At 37.2% G+C, this 23,199-nt stretch overlaps 1 protein-coding gene across 9 annotated transcripts in view; it reads left to right on the top strand.

Moving 5' to 3' along the window:
* Window positions 1-23,199, top strand: part of Pde1a (phosphodiesterase 1A) — a 305,759-nt gene that overhangs the window by 216,535 nt on the left and 66,025 nt on the right. For all 9 annotated transcript variants that reach the window (XM_023561017.2, XM_023561013.2, XM_013142459.3 and 6 more), the window contains 2 exons: window positions 18,029-18,211; window positions 22,899-22,965. In XM_023561017.2, the coding sequence (XP_023416785.2) occupies window positions 18,029-18,211; window positions 22,899-22,965 (250 nt within the window). The remainder of the gene's footprint in view (window positions 1-18,028; window positions 18,212-22,898; window positions 22,966-23,199) is intronic.

The raw sequence follows: 23,199 nt of genomic DNA, 5'->3' as shown, positions 1-23,199 counted from the left end.
CTCCCTGACCACTGTCCAGCCAGACCCTTTGGCCTATAAATCCCTGGCCGTCCCACCGAGTTTCTGAACAGCCAGCGGCAGCTGAGCCAGCAGGAAACAAGGACAGGGAATGCCCCACCGCCAGCCCCTTCTCCTCTGCAGGTGTCTGTGCCTGGCTCAGTCCTGGGCTTGGGAGAGATGAAAAATATTGGACTAGATGTGAAATTGCGGCTTCTGTTCATCTTTGTGCATTGGACTGCACCCACAAACACACATCGTGTTTGGTATGTAGTAAAGTCACATGATTTAAAAGTCAAAATAGCGAAGAAGTGCATCATGAAAGCCACTCTCCTGGGTCTGAGTTTCAGTCTACTCCATTTGCTGAAGAAATCTCTTCTGTGTCTTCCCAGGGAGTTATTTTGTGTTTTTCTCTCCTTTCATGGGAAGTGGCACAGAACATACATGGTCTTTCATTCTACTTTTTCACCAGTGGAACTTGGAAACCTTATTTTATGTTTTGAACCTTTTTATATCCAACAATGAGGATTTTTCACTAGTAATGAGCAGAAAAGCTCCAGTGAGAGCCGCTATGTCCAGGTGGTTCTTTCCTGGTCCACAGAACAGAATCGCTCTGCTAAAGCATGTTTTGTAGTTATAAATCTAGGAGGAAAATCATTTGTAGATTATAATTTTTCCAGAATTGTTTTTATGATGTATTTCGCTAAATATACATGAATGTGTACGATCATTCTAGAAATATGGAGATCAAGTATGAATTTTAAAAAACCTAATGTACCTATAATTTTTTTGCTCCTTTACTTTCTTGTGTGTGCTCTATTATTTACAAGTTTATTGAGTTGAACATGTTTAAGATTTCTTCAGTCTGCACCTAGCAGACATTTTATCTTATATTTATTAACGAATCTTAGGAACTTTTATCTTTAAGCATTGTTTGGATATACATCTTTTATTATTTTGTAATGACGTAATGCCAACTGTTATCTGGTTTGTCTATGTGTCTCATCTCTCATTTGATGGATTATTCTGTTATATTCACTCATTTCTATGAGTATTTCCTTTTCCTGAAAAGAATGACTCAAGAGATATTTTGATAACTTAGTTCCCAATAATCCCTAACTTGTTTAAGCATATGTTACATTTAAAACACAGTTCTTTGTCACTTGAAAATTTGTGGGGAAAAGATTATATTCTATATTTAACTATTTTGTCATATTCATTTAAACTTAGACTGTTACTTTTATTGTTTTTGCTTTGTTTTGTTTTGTTTTTTGCTCCTTACAACAAAACAGCCCAGTTCCCAGAAATAGCTCACTCCCAGGTTTTACTTAAACGATGCAAAAATGTTTCACTTTTTTATTTTAAAACCTCTATGACATTAGCATTTTTAAATTGGATTAAGAATAATACCCCACATTTATACCATCTTCAAAAGCTGTTAGTTTTATTATCTTACATTAGTCTCACCACAATCCTATACAATTGTCAGAATAATTGTTACAGTCTGCATTTCACAATTGAGAGAACTAAAATTCATTTAAATATCCAAACAACTCTGGGAGATAGAAAACTCTATTTTTACCATTTTGTATATGAAGAAACGAATCACAAAGGCTTATGTAAATCACTGTGGGGTAAACTAAATAGTGGAATTAGGCTCTGGCAACGTGATTCCAGAGTTTAGGTCACTCTTAGCCCTTCTGTGACATTTCATTCAAAGATGATGTCAGAGACTTATTGGAAGTTCTATGGATATCCATGTGTAATCAGGGTCTTTAGATCAGGCAGCTGGCAGTTCGGCTTGGCTCATTTCTTGCTAATTCTGCCTTCAACAGTGACATGTGGGTAACTGGACACTGACCATCACAGGCTATTTACACCATAGAAAATGTCAAGTACTGCAAATCAGGATTTGTTTTCCCTAGAGTCTGTTGTTAACCATTTATCATAATGCCACTGGAGAAACCCAAGATTTCCTCTTAAGAATTTTCCAGGAGCTATGATGTTACAGTCAAAATAACATCCTAAGAAATTCTGGGGCCACGGGTTTAGCTCAATGGTGTAAGTGCCTGCTTGGCAAACACGAGGTCATGAGTTCAATCCCTGGTACCAAAAAAAAAAAAAAAAAAAGAAAGAAATTCTAAAACAACAATACTTAATTTGCTTTGATTTTCTAGATGTATATGAATATACACTTAGAAAACAATGAAAGATGCTGGAAAATTGACAGGATTGAAAAAAAAAAAAACAGCCAATATGTAGTAACACAGGATAAAACGGGATGTGCTGATTGGTTGAATACACATGTATATACACACGCGCACACACACACACACTCGTTCCTAAGCATTAGTTGCTTCAGGATTTCAGCTAAATTTTTTTTAAAATCTCTCTTTAAAGATTATTTTGGTGAGAGAGCAGTTTCTGATTGAAACAATTCTGACCTTTGTGGGTATTATAAAGAATTCCCTAGTGAATATGACCATTTGTTGGTTTTTGTAAAAAGTTTTTTATGCAAATGCCAATATTTTATGAGTCTTGCTTTCAGATGTATCCCTCGAGAGTATTATTTTTCAAAGTTGCACAGTTGTAATCCAGAAACATGTGGTCTTAAAACAAAGCAAAACAAAAGTTCGTCCTTATTTGGGTTGGGACATTGCCAAGCAAAGTAGCATCCTCGGACTCATGAATAGCAGGGCAGGCAGCCAGCGAGGAGGTGCACTTTCAGAGGACTATTGTGCTAACATCTCATAAAAATACAGCATGATTTATTTTGATTAATGTGAGCCAATCTGTCATATGATTACCATAGACAGAGTACAGATACTGGGCTCAGGAAGGGAAGGTTGTTCAGTATCTAGTTCACTTATGCAATAAACTCTTTAAGAAATTACTTAGCATCTGTAAGACTTATATTTATCTATATAAAGGGACCGTGTTAATTTTGTAAAGGGTAGTGTGAAAATTACATGGAGTGTAACATCTAATACAAAGTGAGTACACTTTCTACTTTGGAAATGCATAACACATCAAGATTTATAATTTATCTACTGATGAAGATACCTAATAATTTCTTAAGAGCAGTTTCGAATCTTGAGAAAACTAAGTTAGCTAGGCTTTAGTTGCCAGGGGATGAACACAAAGCATAAAACAATGGAAAGGAACTTTAATAGATAACTATTTATCCTTATAAACACATATTCAGTGGAACAGCATGCCATATTAAGTTTAAAGATCCCTAACTGAGGAATCGATTATCTTCAATGATAATGTGTCAGTGTCAAGAAGTTAGTCTGGTAGCATGATGATCAAGGCATCTTATGTGCTAAGAACCTTGAAAAAATTGAGCAGAAAGCTTTTATCAAGGAGCTTTTATTCATTTATCAAGTATTTATTAAGCTCCTGAAGTCTCTATCATGCACTCTTGTGAATAGATTCAGGCGCATAACTGTGCAGATTGCTGGTAGACAGTGGGCCAAGAATAATAAAGAAACATCTAGGCATCAAGGTTAACAGCCTAAACAGAGAGGCTGAGAGACAGACAATCAACCATATTGGTAAATTCTAACAGAAAACACAAAGATGCAACAGTAAGTTGTAACCAGAAGGAGTAACATGGAGTAAACATTTATAATGAGGATCCTGAACCAGATATGACTTTGCACTTATTTCTTACTGTGAATGAGTTTGTTCTCTGGCATAGCTCTCCCTGCTCATGTTAAGCTTCTAATAAGAGGATTAAGGAGAAAAATATCTGGAACATGCAAGATAGATGGGCATTGAAGTAATAAATACAAAGGCATTAAATACATGAATTTAGTATTTAAAACCTAAGAACCATTGCTTCTTGGCCTTTTGGCTAAGATCAAGTGTAATAATCCAAGAGTCTTAAATTTTGTTGTTCTGGTCTTTTAATGTGTTTACTGTGATGCTGATCTTCCTTTGCGATTTGGAGAGTTTCCCATCCTAAAAATTTTGCAAATGTCCAGTGAATGTTGACTTATTTCCTAATCTGTCCTGTCATCTTAAAGTCATCTCTGGCTCCAAACTGCGGCATTGTACCTATGCACATCACTTATTGTACCCTTAATTACAGCTATCTAGACTGAGGCTCCTATGCATGAGTAGAAATTCCTTTATCCAGAGACCTCTGATAGATGCTTTCAGAACCCTCACCCAAGCCCTTTCGGGGAGATTCCTTACTGAGCATGCCTCCCCATCCTCTCGGGCTTGGTGTCCTCCCCATCCTCTCAGGCTTGGTGTCCTCCCCATCCTCTCAGGCTTGGTTCACCATGCCCCATGGAAAGCCCTTCCGCATGATTTGCTATCCCAAGTTCAGGATCTCAAGTTCCAAAGACATGATAAAGGAAAAGGAAAAAGGCAATCAAGATTAATGCCCTGCTAGAGATTCACCTCCCAGGATCAACACCGTTTCTGAAACAGTGTATAATCTAATCCCATATTTGGGTGGGGAGAGTCAATTCTCTAAAGTACATAGATCTGCATGACCCAGTTGTGCCCAAAAAGAAGCCAACTTGTACTTACAGTTGACACAGTTTGGCTTCCTGGAACCTCAGTGTCTCAGTCTTCCACACACCAGAGTAGAGCCTTCACTTTGGTCTAAACTAAAAGACCTTTCAAAAGATTTTTTTTTCATAGAATAAAAGGGAAATCTGCACAGAAGATAAAGCCTCTGCAGAGCCAGATGATTCTTTGACTTCCCAAATGTCAATATTTCTTACCTTCAGAATTAAGATTTTAAAAAAATTTCTTGGAGTCCCATTTCACAGTGAGTTTTCATGTTATGCTACTAGCTGAAGTCAAGGGTAAGGATGCAAATGTCAAACAGGAATGTGGGGTGGGCTGGTTGTTCTGGACAGTTGGGTGTTAAAGACAATATAAGATTAGACATGGACACACTGAAGGGGAGAAAAAATAGACCCAGAGACAGGCAGCATATTTAAAGAACATGGAATGGCAAATTAACAGAGAGCCACAGGAGAGATTAACACAAGGATACACTGAATGCTGCAGGGAGAACCACGGGATGAGTTAGGAAATCTCTGACTCTTCTGATGTCAAAGTAGGAGGGAAAAAATGACTAGCTAAGTTGTAGATATGTGATGGCTTGAGTGGAGATGATTCTGGGAAGGAAATTTTATTTTTTCAGAATTTGCTTTGTGTGTATGGAAAAATTCATAGAAAGATTAGGTCAAGAAGTTATCCTTAGTAGATGTACAGGAAACAAAGAAAAGCAGGCAATCATCGGTAGAAACCAGAACTGAAGATGGAGTTAAGGAGTAGCCAGTCAATGGTCTTCGTGAGGAACATTGTAAAATCAGAAAGGTTGATTAGCATTTGACTTCAGTCTCGAGGTATGGGTGCAACTATAGTTGTAACTGAATTATGAAGAGTGGGTCGCCATACTCCAGGATCCATGTGACAAACTCTGCACAGTTAATCAGTACAATGTGCACATCCTGATGGCGATGACTCATGTGTGCCACTTTGTCATCTGGGGTGAGAGAGGGAAGAAGGGAAACAAAAGAACTGAATGAATGAACAACCTTTAGGAATATTTCAATTTTAATTGATGGAAGACCTTACCAAGCCAGCTTAAATAAAACAGTGAAGGTTAGTGCTGGTAAAAGCACCAGTTCATTCAGAAAGGGAATCTCTCTGTTCTGCTTGCTGTAAAATTATCTCTTCCCATGCTTTCAAATGTAGCAATGAGATGCTGTTCATTGTCAGTATTTCTAAGTCTTACATTTTATAACTATCAAATTTAACAGGAATGAAAAGGCTTTCTTTCCCACCAGATTCAATGAACATATCTTTTTTTTTTTTAAATCTCATTGGCTTTCCTTGGGTAGTATGCTTATCCTCCAAACAATCTTTGTGTCTAGAAGCATTGCATGCATGAGTTCAGTGGTCAGCCATCTCATGAGAGAAGTATGAGGTCAATTCCATTTAAATCTTTTGTCTGAAGCTGGAGAATGGAGGAGTGTGCTTTCATAAAAAATGACTGCATACTTTTCACTGTAAAAACTAAAATACTGAAGTTAGAATCAAGAGCAAGGAGACTTGGACCAGGGCATGTGAGAGACACTGAGGCAAGACTGTAATTGAAAATTCAGCAACTGCATCTCTGGCTTTGAGTTTACTGATGTTTAGTCGCTGGGCAGGAATTTTTTTTTTTTTTCTGTAGCCATTGCTTTTCTCACCTGCAAGATGAAATTTCAGTCCCTTTCTGTTTTGGAATTCTGTAATTTTATCCACTTTGCCTTATAAGTACTTACCGATAGACTGATAGACCAGGTGTGATGGCACATGCCTATAATTCCAGCACTTGGGAGGCTGAGGCAAGAGACCACTGAGTTTGAGAACAGTGTGGGCCATGAAGTGAGTTTGAGGCCAGTCTGAACTGAGTACTGAAGCTCTACCTCAAAAAACCAGGAAAATTTTAAAAAAGGAAAAGCCCTTAATCATGACTAAACTGTCATGGCCACCAGGCGAGTGGCTGGAGCAGGTTACTGATTATTTGTTTAGTGGGAAAGCAGTTATAAATATGGACTCTTGTATATTTTTTTAGATTATTTCCATTGGCTAAGACTCTGCAGAAATCACTTTGAAGGAAATATTCTGAGACTTTGCTGCAAATTATGATTTTTTATGAATTCCATTTTTGTGGTGTGAGTTGTAGGGGCGGTGACTACTTGGAGGGGTGTGTTTGTGGGTTGTTCTCACCCTGTGGATGGAGTGTGAAAACTGGGCTCTGAGAAAGTCACACTACTTTTGATTGGTTTTTATATTTTCTGTCCATCTGTGGTGTGTTACTTCATACAAACTTTCAAAAATGCCTCACTAGTGAAAAAAGAACAAAAAAACTGACCAGATCTTTTGAGAACTGACTAACTAAAAGAGGTCCGCATATTATATAATGCCTCACTTTGGGAATATTTTGAGACAGTAAACTATAATTGAATGTTTCCTGGATTTGAAAAATACAATATTTTCTGTCTTATGTAATTCTAATGATATTATCAACAAAAATGCACTGTTTTATCATTTATACATTTGTTGCATGTAACTCAAAAATGTTATGAATTACTTATTTTTTACTGTAAAGTTAATAAATTTGAAGTGTGCAGGAAGTAACTGACTTGCTTAGGATCAGATAATAATACTTATTAAACATCAAAAATAAATTCAAAGTTAAACAGAAGTTCAAAGTTATATTGCCAATATTCATTCTTCCTTATCAACAGAACACACTTTTTAAAAAAAAGCTTTATCTTCTTTTAAGAGCTCAGCCTCAACTCAGACTCAGGGTGGGTGAATGCTAACTGATTTTCCCCAGTTATTGATCTGCAGTTTTCTAGCCAGTAGATTTAAACATCAACATGTGATTGGTTAGTGAGAACTGCATAAAGATGGATAGTGCTGTAGGCCAAAAGTTTTTCCTCCACAGCAAGGAGTGCCACTGTGTATGCGTATGATGCCTGAAACTGGGATGGACATCTTGCTACAAGCATAAAAATAGAGCTGTTATTAATGTTAATGGAAAAGAAAAATGGAAAAAAAATTGGAAAAAAGGAAGGAAACCTCAATCCTAGGTAATACTAGTAATCTTCTGATTAAAAAAATTCTTCTTGAAGTCAAACACCTTTAGATTTTTTTCCTTCAGGAAATGAATGAATTTTCCATTATTTAAGCCACATCGATTTCAGTTTGATGTCACTTGTCTTTGAGAGAATCCAGCAAGCCAGGTTGGAATCTTTTGTTCCAAACCCATGCTTTTAATCCTATTCCTTCTATGGATTTCCATTGTCCTACCAATAAATCTGAATAATAATGCTTGATGCTAAGTTAACTACTTACAGTGCACAATCCATTTTCCCATCAAACAAAGCAGCAGATTGATTAAATTTACAAGATGGCCCACAGAACATATAGATCTCATGATACAGCCAACATAGATGGTTCTTGAGCAAATTTACTAAGTAATGGAAATCCCATACTTTGATTTCTCCCATTAAGTAAAAAGGAAGTTCTTCATTATTTTCTACATTCAATCAGCAAATCTAATTCCATCTCTTTTCTAACCCTTCAACCCCATCAATGCAGTCCGCATCAGCTCTCTGTTTGTGGCTGTCTCTAGCAGCTCTGTACGGACACAGAGCCATGGTTTCTTCACTGGGATCTTGCTTTTATCTAAGTTCCACTCAAGGTGGGGCTTGGGGTGGAGCATTCAGCTCTGCCCCAGGATCCTGGAAATTTACTTGGTGTGTGCTGTCACCCTCCTCCTGGTTTGTCCTGATTAGGAGGTCAGACAGGATAGCGTGTCTTCTCCAGACCTCTCCCACTTTTCTTCCTGACTTGTCCACATTAATCCAGGGAGTTTTTGGATAATAATGGGCATGAAAACTTGGTTTCAGCTCATCAAATATTCTTCTGTTTTCTTTGCTTGGTCCTTCTTTCTTCCATGAGTTCTATCTTTTGGAACTCATAAGAGAAGATAATATTTTTGTCATTCCTCAAGTAATTGTGAGTCACAGATAACTTGAGTTGGTGAGTGAAAGCATGCTGATTATACAAACAAAGTGACACGAAGTAACAGGGGATATTTATTACATTGTGCTTTGATAATACTTTCACACATGGAACAGAATCTGATTGAAAATGTTCACATATAGAACATAGGCATCAAGTAAAATAATTGCTCTATTTCTTGTGTGGGTTAATACCCAACTATTGTAAATACCTAAATACTTTTACAATCTCTAAGACTAGAGGTGTCCTGCCTTATGGCTTTATACATTGATTCGTTCATTCAATAAATATTTATGAAGTATGTTCTATGTATACTACAAATTATTTGATTATTCCATTTGGTTAGAGTTGACTTCTATTATCATCATCTCTATCATTTTAAAGCCTCATGGATTTAGAAGGAAATATATTCTTCATCCCCCCTCACAATCCTGTTTTCTAACCATGGCTCTTTCTACTACTCATCCTTCAGCCTGCTTAGTTGAGTAATTGACTTTTGTATTTTGCAAGCAAGTTTAATACACATAATTCCCATTTGTAACATCAGAATAAAGATTTATTGTGTAATTGTTCCACCTGTTTCTTGGCTCACCAATGTTCTCCATGCCTGGCAGTGAAATAATGGGCATTATGCAAATCAGCAGTGCTGCTAAATTCATGTCACAGGGAAGAATTTAATCTCATTTTCTTGGTGTAGTGCTTCCCTTAATTGGCAAGATATGAATGGAGAGCAGTGGTTCTCAATCTTTAGTGTGCATCAGAGTCTTCTAAAGAAATTGTTAATATGAAGTGATGTAGGAGGGGTTCTCCTCTTAGAATTTCTGATTTAATAGTGTTAGTTAGATTCCTTGAATTTTCATTCCTAACAAGGTCCCAAGTAATACTAATTCTACTGGTCCAGGCCATAGTTTGAGGACTACTTGACTACAGTATGTTACAATAGGGCCGAAAAAAAGAGAGAGAGAACACTAAAATTTCAACAGCTAGAAATTAATGCAATAGCTAGAAATTTAATGTGTTATCAAAAGTGCATGGTTCAGGGATTTTTTCCAAATTGAGCAGCCCCTCCTTTTTCTAACCTGCAGCTCTTAGGAATTCTGGAAGGGACACAGTTGGAGCACAAAATGGCCTTCTCTTATGTCTCATTTTCTTGATTACAAAAGACACATATCTGTTTCTCTGGAAAGTGGGGCAGGAAAATCAATTCCAGGTCAATATTGCTTTATTGTGACAAAATAAACATTAAAAATATTAGAGTGCTAAAGTTCATGTTGAATATGCAAATCAGCATATTTCAGAATGTGTATTGTATCACAGTCACCACCATCTATCTCCTGAATTTTTCATCCTTATAAAGAGAAAGCCTGTTCCCATTAACCTATAACTGTCCATTTCCTCTTTTACAGCCCTGTATCTTGTATTTTACTTTCTGCTCTTATAAATCTGCCTATTCTGCTAAATTAAATTTTAATGTCAATAAAACTTATTTCTGAAGATTGCTCCCAGTGCCTCTTATAACCCATAGAATCCTTACTTTTTGCTCACTCCCTAAAGTTTTCTTGGATTATCTTCTTTCCACCTTGTTTCAAATATTTCCAGCACCGTGACATCCTCCTTTTTTACCTGTTAGAAACAGAAAAATGTACTTAGCCTAAGTCATGCATGTGTGTAACTGGCTGGTCTGCGGCTTGGTCCTTTCTGTCTTCACCCCTGCACCACTATGGACTGTGATATTCACATCTCCATTCTATTGACACAGGAACTGAGACTCACACATGAAGTATTTTCCTACAGTTACACAGCTAATAGGTGATAAAGCCAGGGCTCTGTCTCTAGAGATAATTTTCCTAATCATAGAGGATGCTTATTAATCAAAGATTTGGTAATTAGTGGAATTGTTAAGCTTTGTGCCTAATGGAATATTCTTAGAGATGATTTTGAGCAAAGAAGACTCCCTGGTGAGAAGCTGGGAGTCATCAGTGATGCCTAGGGCAGTTCTCTGCCTCACCCATCTCCCCCATTTCTATAACAACTCCAAAATATAATCTTGATCTCAGCTCTTCAAGCAACTTGACTCCTGAGAGCTTTCCCTCAACATCTGTGGGGTTGGCGTTGGTTGTCCTGGGGGATGAGCCCTCCCTCTGCTTTGGCCCTTGCTTCCTTGGGTGATTAGAGAGGAAGCACCAAGCCCTTCTCAAAGCATAACTAGACTTCAACCCTATCCTCAGTCAACCTCATTTCAGCCAAGATTTGCCTCTTGAGAACTGATCCAATGTCAGTATAATTGACTTCTTCACCCAATGTTCGGTCTTCGCAGTCTCTCATGTAGGACTTTCATCTTCTCAGTCTTCAAAAAATAGACTACTAACCCAAAGGAAACATTGATCAAAGCTATGAGGTTGACTGAAAAAGGAAATAAATATCTTTTTTAAAAAACCCCTTGATGTTGATTTTAAATCTTTTTTGGAACAAGACAGAGAATAAATAATAAATAAATAAGCAGGCTTCTTTGGTGGCCTGGAGGAATTAAATGAAATGTATTTAGCACTATGAAAGTAGGTTACTGACAGTAGATATGGCATTTCAAATATATTCCTCTTTTCCATCCTGACACTGAACTTGACGTACTTCAATGTAACCTGAAATTTTGCTGTATAGAGTTAATGGCAAAATTCTACATGGATAATTCAGGTACCAGCCCTGGAAATAAATCTGAGATTCCTCCAACAAAAATTCTATGGAGGACCAAATTCTTTTAAGATTTTTTTGTTTTACTATTTATTATTTTGTTAATTTTATTAGTACATGCTTACTGGGCATAATGATAATCTTCATCATGGGAAGCTGATACATGTATATAACACATCTGAATTCTTTTTAGGTCTCTCCCATCTCTTGGTCCCCTTTGTGTTTGCAAAAGATCCACTAATGTTTCAGTTGAATGATGTAGACAGAACTGTGATGCGGACAATTCTTGGTGTTATTAGTGAGTTAATGTGATGACAGCCTAGGTACCTTGTCAGAGACCTAAATACACTCAGAACTTGAATTTTAATAGTTTGAAAGTGTCATTCTGGGCACCCATTGCCTGGAAATAGCTGTGGGCACTTGGCTGTAACTATGTTCCAAAAGTCCACTGTGGACAGAAATACTTTTCACTGACATGTAATTCTGAGAGTCAAAATCCCATGACCTCTCCTTCCGTGGCCGCCTCCTTCTTTACTTCCCTTTCCCTGCAGACTTTCTAGTTCAAAACATAAGCCCTGAGGGAGATGCGTCATCTGAGTTTGAGAGAAAATTTAGACTATAAATAGCTTTCAAGAATCAGCTGATCACTGATGGGATGTGGAGTCAGTGTTCACAGCTCACACACACCCTGTGTTTAGGGGCTCTCACTTCATGCTTTGTTGTCTCCTTTGGGACACTCCTCCCCACAAAGTCATATCAAATATCAGCAGCATTTCTCCAAGGTCACCAGGGATAAAGGTTTTTGTATAGATGTTTTATTTCTTTTCTGTGGAGTACACTTTAAGAATTCCTAAGGAAAATGCACTGATGATTAGGTTTTCATCTTGTTATCTTTCTTAAATCCAAAATTTCCACATCTTAAGAGAACTCAGGGTAAACAACTGTGCTCACATTTCCTTCTAATAGTAGAATACAGAGCAATATAGCTATTGGGTGTTTGGAAAGCAAAATTAATTGTAATGTTTGAGATCTGTTTTTAACAACCTGTTTGTACAGATTCATTTCACAAATGAAGTAAAGGCCAAAAAACAGTCATCTATGTCTTAGTGACATAATGTTATGTAAGTCCCAGATATAGGGACATCTTATGTAAATGTATAGGGAATACATTGTTATAATAATTTTCTCTCTGTAATGAAGTCCAAAATGTCTATTTCTTATTATATTGTTATTTTTATCCCTGTATTATCCAACCTGATCAGAAATCTGAAGATCAAATAAAACCTTGTGGTACAGAGAGGAAGGAAGACAGAAACAGGCAAATGTGAAGTTAAGGGAGAATCCAAAGGAAAAAGAGAGATGGGTGGGGAGTTTATTTCCAATATTCATTTAAATTCAAGATTCATCTGACTTTCAATCTTTTTCTCTCCAAATTGGAATAATCATCTTAGTAACTGATACAACTTATTTATGTGTTCATTAAGAATTTCTTACCATACTGTATTTGATAAATGAACATATAAAAAAGTTCATTGGACTGAAATATTAAGCTCACTGCTTTGAGACATGAAAACAATGCATTGTAAGTCAAGGAGCGCAAGTTTGTTTACAATTTGTTCCAAAAATTATACAGTGATCATTCAGGGGCAAAGTAAGCTAAATGCAATTTTAAAAGGTGAGTGGCAACAGTACATTTACTCCCAATGTTACGCTTCTATAACTCAGGGATGTAGAACTTTAGACTAAAAATGTCTATCATTCCCATCCTTGCACTATTCCCCAAACCATAATCATGTATGATCATCTGGGGTAAATATTTTTAGGTAGTGAGGACAGAGTGGAGTTTGCTTAGAGAGGGTCACTGGTTCTCAAACAAAACACAGAAATTCCCCCCCCCCCCCAGAATAAAAAGATCCCCGTGCAGCTCTGGCTGACGATGGAGGCTTTCCCATTTCCCATTCAGTTCTAGAGCAGCAGAGACAGATGCACGGATGCCAGCTGCAGACTTGCGCAGGCTGTTTGACTCAGGGCTGTGGAGCAGAGTAGAATCTTTGAGTGCTGACCTGTAACTTTCCATCTCAGTAGGGTGGACAGACAGGAAATTCTACCACGTCTTAGACACTGGCGCACATCCTGGCTCACACTGGGATCCCTCTGGTCCTTTGCATACATTCTCCCCAGACTTTCCCTTCACTCTTCGGATTGACTAAGAAAACACACTCCTTCAAACTTGAACAATAAAGAAGTAAAACAGAATCCATGAAAAAATACTATTCAAAGGAAGGAAAAGGGACAGGAAACCATAGCAAACAACATACGCCAGAGACATGAAATTATTTGGGAACTTTTCCTGTAAATTGAAGAAATTAATGATCACTTCTGTAGAAAAAGTAGTAAATGTAATATAAAGATCTAGGTGCTCTAAACATAAATAATACAATGTGAAGAGTTGAAAATGGGCACACATGACCCAGACAGTAGAAGAGGCAGAGAAGACTATAGAAAGTCATTTTCAAAATTAAAAGACATTATGAAAAACACAGTGAAGTGTTTGCAAGTAAAATACTTTGAATGTAAAATTAAGGTAACCAAAGCAGAATGCATGCAAAGGCGTTACTAAGAAAAAGAGGTCTTAGTGGAACAATTATAGACATGAAAAGTAGAAAAAAGAGATCAGTAATAGGCGTACTCTATTTTTTGAAAGAACAAAACCACACAAATGAGACAAGGGGAAGAAGAGTAGTTATGATTTGAGAAAATAGTCATGAAATGTGTTAAAAGGGTATCCCAGGGTGTACAGGAGAAATGATGCCTAGTAATGAAAGCTTTGAAAAGTAACGAACTTGCAAAATAAAAGACCATTTTTGCATTTGTGCCCAGGTCATTGTAGCCTCTCCACCAAAGTGAAAACATTAGATTTAGAATCCCCAAAAGAATTCGGAGAGGTCCTTCAGAATGTAAATTATACCATTCTGCTCAAACTTCTCAATGATTTTCCATCGCAAATATGACAAGATCCTTTTAAAGCTTGATGCTGACACTTGCCTCCTGACGGTACAATCTGGTCACATGTGTCCTCTGCTCTGTCCTTTTGACACTCTGGTACTGACCCTGCCCAGGGCCCTGCACTAGCTTGCCCTCTGTCTGCACGTTCTGTCTCCCAGACTGAATTCTATGTAATTTTTATTCTTTCCGTCTTAACTCAAGTGACGACTTCCTGGCCCTCTTTCTCATCTGAAGTAGCATTTCCTTTCGTAATCAATCACATTATATCAGCTTTCTCTTCCTGTTAGTGTCTTTCCATTGAAATATTAACCCCAGCCTGGCATGGCAGTGAATGTGTATAATCTCAGCATTGGGAGACAGAGGCAGGAGGACGGCAACTTGCAGCCCAGCCTAGGCAATTCAGTTGCTTAGTAAACCCTGTCTCAAAACAAGTAAACAAAAAGAAAGAAGGACAGAAAAGAAAGGTAAGAGAAGGCTAGAAATGCAGCAGTGTGAAAGCCTGAGGTTCCATTTCAGTCACACACACACACACACACACACACACACACACACACATGTATATGTATATCTCCATCCATATGAAATGAGACCAATCGATAATATTTTTAAATGTCTAAACAGTACAGCTTTTAGATCTGTAATGTTCAAATGTGTTTCAGTCAATTACAAACGAGGTCTCTAACTGGGTCTAGTGGTAATCTGAGAAGTGGGGAAACTGAGACAGAACAAGAAGACTCAGGCCAGCCCGAGCTGCATAGCGTAACCCTGTGTCAAAACACAAGCAAGTACAATTTTTATTATATTTTAAAACCAGAGTATTATATTTTAAACCAGGGTTGATGCACTCTCTCAAATATCCATGGGCAGCTGAGCCTTCATCTTCTATCTGGTTTATACTGATTGCTACCATGCAGTATTCACAGATAACAGAGAGAGTGATTGATTATAGGAACTGCTCACATGATTGTCCAGGATTGGAATTTGTATGGCAGGCCAGCAAACTGGAACTTCTGGCAAGAACTAATATCACAGTCTGAACACAGAAGTCCTCTCTCTTTGGGGTTCCTGATGTCCTTTTTGCCTATGGCCTTCAACTGATTGGGTAAAGCCCACCCCCACTCCGGAGGCTATTCTGCTTTACTCTGTCTTTTGACTGAAGTATTAATATTTCCACAGCGGCGTCTAGCCTGGTATTTGACCAAACCACTGCACTTCACAGAGGCTCATGTTGACACATCAAATTAAACACCACAGAAATATCTGTTGCTTTTTCAAGATTTGTGTTTTTCACTTCTGTCGTAGCACATTCCATGCTTTTTTCTGTACAACTTACTTCTTTTATTCCTATACCCAGTCATTAATTCATGGTGCTTTTTCCCTGAAACTATGTTCTTTCCTATTCAACAAATAATCCCATGCCTCATAATGAAAAACCGCCAGATCCTGAATAGTACATTCAAATGAGGACTGTTTTTTTCCATGCATTGATTTTGTCATGTTTGATCATGGTTCATTATAAGTTTTAGGGTGCACTTTCCAAAAGCCACCAGTACCAAATTTGCTATTGAGAAATTGTCAACCATTAGCACATAGTCAGACCAGGTGATGAAATAAAGCAGCAGTGGAATGTTGGGGTCACGGTGATGTCACAGGCTTACAGCACAGTGATTCAGGTTCCACCTGTTCTGGGCTTTTATCTGACATCCGTACGCCAGATAAGGGAAATGGCATAACTTTCATGTAATGAAATCCTTGAGTTATGTGGTACAGATCTTGCTAAACCAGGCTAAGGATTCGTTTAAATGGGCAAAAAGGCTAAGAAAAAGTCTCGTGCTAAAAAGCAGCATCGCCGATTTAAAGGAAAATCAAGGTCATCCAAACGTAAGAAACAAAAGCAAATTAAAAATAATATAAAGTGAGTATTAATGAATGCTAATATCCAAATAGGTCTTTTTTTTTAACTTGAAATGCATAGGTGTGCTTTTGTGACTCCGGCACTCAAGATCGCGCTGTTCTTTGTGGAGTGTTTGTGCCTGGTGAACACCATGTGAAGCAGACACTGGCAAGTGACCGTGTTCTGCATACAGCTAGGAGGTCATGTGAAGAATCTGAGGATTTACTCTTCGGAAGGTTGTTCTCTGAGCCTGTCTTTGGTCTACTGCACGGACCTCGTTCTTTTTTGCCCGTTGTTTTGTCCCTGCCTCCTTGACATGGTGTGGAGCTAGGCTCTGAGACTTTAGCAAAGTCTGCCACCTCTGACTACCTTCTCTGCGGTCAGCTCATAGCCAGAAGGCCTCATTCTGTGCAGAGGCATTTGCCAAAGTGAATGGAGCCTAAAGGTCAAAGCTTACCTACCTGGTGCAGGGAGGAGGAAATAACCAAGTCACAGGACAAGCAGAGCTGCCCTGTGCTTTCCCAGGTGGCACAGCTCTGCTGAGGTGCAAAGCTGCTTTTGTATTTTGTGGGGAGTCTTTCACACATTCTTACCCATTCAGAACTGTAGGGAGCTCTTAATTCCTGCAGCTGACTGGCCTTGAAATAAGGACACTTTCTCCATTGCGTTTCCAGGGCAGCAGACTAAGCTCTTCTGCCTGGAGCTCACACCAAGGGGGAGTGGTGTCAAGTCCAGCCCACTGCTTCACACTCTTGGTTTCCTGTAGCTCCAACCCCACCCAGCTTCCACCCTGAAACTAGACTTGCCTCTTACCTGGAGTTTCCTCCACTTCCTCGCCTAGTCTCCTAACATAAGGATTCAAATATATTTGACCCTGTGTGTCAAAGCTCTACATCTATCCCCGGTACTGATAAAAAGGAAAAAGACAAAAAAAAACAAAACAAAACAAAACAACAAAAAAAAAAAAAACAGAGCTCTACATCTGAGATTCGAATGCATGCACATCAAACACATTCAGAAAAAAAAAAAAAATCCCAAAACTGTACAAATTACGTTGTTTGTCATTGTTCCCTAAACAATGCATTGTAACAACTCTACAAGGCATTTATAGCACATTCAGTGCTATAAATCATGCACAGGTGATTTAAAGGATGCAGGAAGACGTGCACAGATTACATACAAGTACTCTACTCACCATTTTAGCTCAGCCTTGAGCAGGCGATGTGAGTACCTTAGGGGTCAGGCAGTCACGGAATCAGTTTCTCATGGATCTAGAGGAACACAACTCATTTACTGTCCTTTCCATTTGTCTCTATTTTCATTTTTTTAAATCTAGGAAGTTGACACCAGAAAGAATATTTTAAATGTGGTTATTTTGTTTTAAGTTGTGAGATACTTATCCAGTGAAATAGCATTTGCAAGTGACTTTTGGAAACTCAAAACCTTACTCAAAAAGCATGTACGCTATCGTGTGTGTGTCTATTGTATATATATAATCATTAAATGTAAGACAGTTGTTAGGACTTCAACACCCTTTTTGCCTTCTACTTCATTGGCTTTAGTAGCAGACGTCTGTTTATGAATTTTCTTTCCTGCCTTCTCTAGGTTGTGTTATTAGAGTGGGTATATTACCGCGGCTCGTAAATTATTGTTATTGTACTTCAGTTTTGGGGAATTTGTGTCTTAATTCTTGCCTGCAGAAAATGATCAAGTTGAGAAAATAAGAGCTTTCTAAATGTTAGCCCCCAACTTTTTCTTTCTTTAAATTGTCCACATGAAGGAGCAATAAGAGAGTGATCTGTTCTCTTTAAAAGTCCCACTGTGATGCTTATTTTATTAATATATTTTTTCACTTTTTCTGTACTATTGCATCTGCATAAATTTCTGTAGAAGACTGCTGGACACTGAAGATGAGCTCAGTGACATTCAGACCGACTCTGTCCCATCGGAAGTCCGGGACTGGTTGGCTTCTACCTTTACACGCAAAATGGGGATGACAAAAAAGAAACCAGAGGAAAAGCCTAAGTTTCGAAGCATCGTGCATGCTGTCCAAGCTGGAATTTTTGTGGAAAGGTAGGCAAATACGTTGGTATCTCAAGACAACAAGATCCAAAAGGCAGAAAATACAAACATTGTATCACAGGTATAAGAGGACTTTATTTTACTCATGGAAGAAAACCGCAACCATAAATTCAACTAGAATGATCAGATTTAGAACTTTATGATAAACTTAACTATAACAAAAAGTACCTTATCCTGAGTGTATTATTTTTATTTATATTAAGTTAATATGAAGACTGAAAGCAAAGGCATTTTTTGAATGACAATCCTGAAATGAATGGTTGTGAATAACTGTTTAAAAATAGTTCTAATACATTCATGTGTTATACAACTAATTTCATCTAAATAAAAGGTACATTAATAAATTCTACAGTGGGTAGCAATCTACATGCCCAAGTCAAGCAGGCCTTTTTCTGTCCTACAGATCTTTCCTCTATGAGAGGAATTGTCTTTTCCACCTTTGAAAATAATTTTTTCTTTCACATTTCTGCCACTGGAATGAGGTATCCAATGGCTCCTAGACCACAAGGGTTTCCAATGTGAAACACGCATTAATACAAGCCAGTTCTGCACTCTTGGAACTTTTAAGAGAACACTTAATTTTTCTTTCTAGGAAACAGGATGTTTCAGAACTAAAACCACAAATAATATTCAAAATAAATATGCCTAACAAAGTGGAAAAGTAGCTATCAAAATCCTATAGATTAAAAAATGATATTGTTGTATATTAAAAAATTATTTAAAAACTAAGGAAAGCGAGAAACAAAGATTTTTAGGGTGGGATATACCTCAGATTTAAAGAAGACTATGGCAATTTTCCTTTCATATTTGTGGCCATTATTTCCAAAAAACTTTACAAACTTTAACTCTCTTAAGGGAAAGTGGGAAGGACATGGGTTTTAAAAATGTAAATGAGAATGCATTACATGAAGAATACTATGCAATTTAAAGACGTATTATAATCACAGCATGTGATGTTCCTAATGTCTTGTATTGTGGCTATATCATCTAAAATAACATCTGAGTGATTATTCAAATTACTTTTCAAATGTCTTAGCCATATCTAATTGGCTTAGATAAAAGTACACTAGAAATAGTGTGATTGGTTTGTGATCTGACGCTACCCTCTTGGTGAATAAGCTTCTCCCAGTTCTGCACTGGGACCATTATGTCTACAGCAAGGAGCCAGGGCTGAGGAGAAAGAACATTTCTAATCATCTTCCCTCCCTGATGGTCTAGTGGCTAGGATTCGGTGCTCTCTCTAATCATATTTCTATTTTTTGAAACAACACAGGCAAGTGTTAAGGTTATTTCCCATAGCACCAAATTAAAAATATCTAAAGAGAATTTTAAAAAGTCAGTGAGAGAATCACAAACAAAAGAGCATGTTTGATTTGCTGAAGGAATATATATTTTGTCTCCTTCATTTAAGAAAATATTACAGAACTAGGCAAACCAAAGAGAAATACAAAACTGCATGAAAATCAAGTGAATTTGCATTTCTGCTCAAGACAAGATGAAAAATTTGATAAAATGCATTGATGTGCCAAATTTCCACTTTTATATACTGCTCCAAACAAATTAGGAATATAGGAATAAAAAAATATACTGAAGGTAACTAAATAAGTCAGCAACCTTAAAATTGATATCCTTAAAACATTTGGAAATAAAATATATTTTATCTTCACTAGTGACATGCTTGTCTTGAATTTTTAAAAAATAATTATCTCCAATCTTGAAAATTAAGTCTTCTGGAAGCTTTGTGGCTTCCTCTCCTGACACTTCCCTCTCAGGATTCAGCACTTCAGGGAGTCCTGTCAGTCAGCCTGAATGGGCCTGGAACTACGCCTTACCCTCAGGGCCTAGGCCTGCTTATCTGTCAGCAGAGGTTACAGTAACTTTCTCCCTGGGCCACCTTTTCCTCCTTCCTCTCCACACAGCACTCACGGCGATCCTGTAAAATTATAAATTGGGTCCTGTCACCCTTAAAGTTAAAGCCCTTTGATGGTTTCCTGTTTCACTCAGTGACCAGGCCTTGCCTAACCAGGCCCCTCTTACTTTTTAGCTGTCCTTGCCTGACTATCAGTACTAGCCTACTTTCAATCCTAAGAACATTTCTCAACTTCCTCCTGTGTGGGAGCCATTAATCCTTCCGTTCTTCCTGTGAGAAATGATTCTTCCCCGCTGCAGCACTGGCAGGTGATTTCTATCATTCCAGAGCCCTTGCTTAATCACTCTGAAAGTCCCAAGCACCCCAGTAACTCACCTCTGAAATACCACCCCTTGGAGGCATGCTGTGCTTTTTTCTTCCTTTTTCACATTATAATAACTGCCTTGAGTTAGTATATATATTTTTCTTGTTCTCCACTAAGTAATCTGTCCCCTAGCACAGTGCCTGGTAAAAGGTTTTCCTAAGTTTCTAAATTACATATTGTAATTAGATTGAAAACTTCCAAAATTAATCCACCATCTTTTCAGTTAGACTTCATTACTTACTTGTAGGTTCCTAAGAAATTCACTACTATTTCTCAGAAACACTTTTAATATATCATATATTTACAGAAGGGGCCCACTAGATTAAAGATTTCTTCTGTATCTTCAATTCCAGGGAAATCATCTTCATTTCTGTTTAATTTTCTATTTCTAATTTTTCATCCTAGCATTCTACTCCTGATGATAGGGTCAGAAAAGCATGGTAATGGGGAACTTTCTCTCTCTCCTAGGATGATCCTTTGTGTCTTTTGGTTGCTTAGATGATAAAGTACAAAGATACTCGTTTATCAGTCTACTTCCAGACTAAGAGATTCACTAAGATTCCCTGGGAAACCCTGAAAAAACTGTGAGCTGTGTGACTCAGGGAACTGGCTACAGACCAATGAGAAAATCATCCTAGTTTTCTATATCTTTTTATTTTTTGTTTATGCCAGGCCTGTATATCCTTTGCTCCTCATAAGAAGCTGATAATTCTCATTTTACAAACAACATTAAATAATGTCCAAAAGGTCACAGAGCATGTGTCTGCTTTGCGATTCAAAGCCTGTGTTCTAGTCTCTGCTTACAATCCCTTCTGTTCCAGGAAATCAAACCAACTTAATATCACTTAATGTTTTAAAAATTCTTATTCCTTCTTGGGTTTTATACTGAGCTTTCCCCTCTTCGTTGCCCTTTCAATTTCCCCTGAATCACGATTTTTAAAGCAATAATGAAAAGAAAAATAAGTAGAAAAGGCTGCTTGTTCCACATAAATCCTACAACTAAGGGTCCACCTTGTCATTTTCTCCATCCTTCATGGTGTGTTTTCTACTTTCATTCTCAGCAGGATTAGAATGCTTACATCTATCTCGGTGGAGTAATGAATGTGTTTTTATTCATAAACTAGCCTCAAATCTTCCAATGAAGATAAAGGATGAGTTTTTGTTAAACCCGGTCACTTGCTTCCAAAAATGACTATAGTCATTTAAAATAAACATAAAACTGAAGCAGAAAAATAAAGTAACAAAATTTTTTGAGATCAAATGGGAAGACAGGTAAGTTTAGGTTAGAGATATCATTAAAAACCATATCAGAATTTTGAGCTTCAAAGAATTCAAGATTTACCAAGTAAATGTGATGAGCTACATGATTCTTATTGTCTTTTTAAAAATTTACATAGAAATTGAGTAAGTGTCTTGGGTTTTTAACATAGAGTGTACTGATTCAAAAAGGTTAAAGTCTTCCACCTTGATTTTATAAAAGATGCAAAATGTTTTTCATAGGACTTTCTAATATGGACCATATTTATGGTTATATTTAATTAAATTAGCACATCATCCAGACATTTAGGAAGGAGCAATATTGCCTAGGAACATGATTGTTTTGTACACTAGCCTGATATAAAATTAAGGTACATGATTGGGACTCAGGTGAACTATTTCTTCCCAAGGCTGGGTGAAAGAGTTCATCATGGTCCCACATGGAAGCCACTGACTTTTGTGCACATCATGGTAGCTTTGGATTTTGCACTCACATGAATTACGTGGAGGGCATCTCATGTTTAATTTGTTAATTTTCCCATCATAAAATGAAAAAACCAAATAATTTTCAAGTTGCCAGATTAAAAATATTTTTGTTATTTATTAATATGCAAATAGAAATTTGTTTACTTTCTGAACTTTCTTACATAATACTGGATGACAATTTGAAAAAATTTAATTTCTGTCAGTAGAGACTCTCCCAGTATTCTTAACAACAAAAATGAAGCTGGATAAATCGTGAAGATGCTATATGTACCCTCCTATAATTCCATTTTGCAAAGAGTAGAAATGAAAATCTAGAGAGAAAATATTTTCATGACATTCAACTTCTAGTCCAAAACTTTTGGCACATAGATGGACATAGACGAATGTCCTGCTGTGATGGATGTAGTGACACATGAGAATCTACAATCCCTCTTTTATTCAGATGAAATTCAGCAAAAGATATTCTTACCGGGATCTAAAATCAAATTAACTTTGTAAGATGGTTATGAGTACACAGAGTGCTGTTGATATTTGTCACTGTAGATGGATAAATGCTGGCTGTAGTTACCATTGTTGCCATGAATGGAGTGATAAAAAGTAAAGGAGTCAAGAATAATCTTTTCCCTTATATTTAAGAAATAGCTCAAAACTTGAAACAAATTAATTTTATTTTTACACTTAATTTTATTTTATTTTTTTAGGATGTACAGGAAAAACTACCACATGGTTGGTTTGGCATATCCAGCAGCTGTCATAGTAACATTAAAGGTGAAATAATTTCAATTATTTTCATTTACAAAAGTTGTTTCTAAAAATCTTCTGTAAGTGGATGGGGGAAAAATAGGTAGTTGTTTGCTGCAGCCTACATGTTGGAATGTGAAAACTATTTTAACCATTTATACAATACAAGGTATGATCGAAAATTACAGCTATTGTTTAGGGTTTTTTTTTTAATGTATTACAATAAAAGACACTTTGACATTGACTCCTCTTCCAAAATAC

This window comes from Cavia porcellus, unplaced genomic scaffold (assembly GCF_034190915.1).
Source record: "Cavia porcellus strain 051 isolate PalLab524CR breed Dunkin Hartley unplaced genomic scaffold, mCavPor4.1 scaffold_12, whole genome shotgun sequence".
NCBI lineage: Eukaryota > Metazoa > Chordata > Mammalia > Rodentia > Caviidae > Cavia > Cavia porcellus.
Note: the sequence above shows the minus strand (reverse complement) of the source record. Positions and strands in the feature narration are given on the sequence as shown.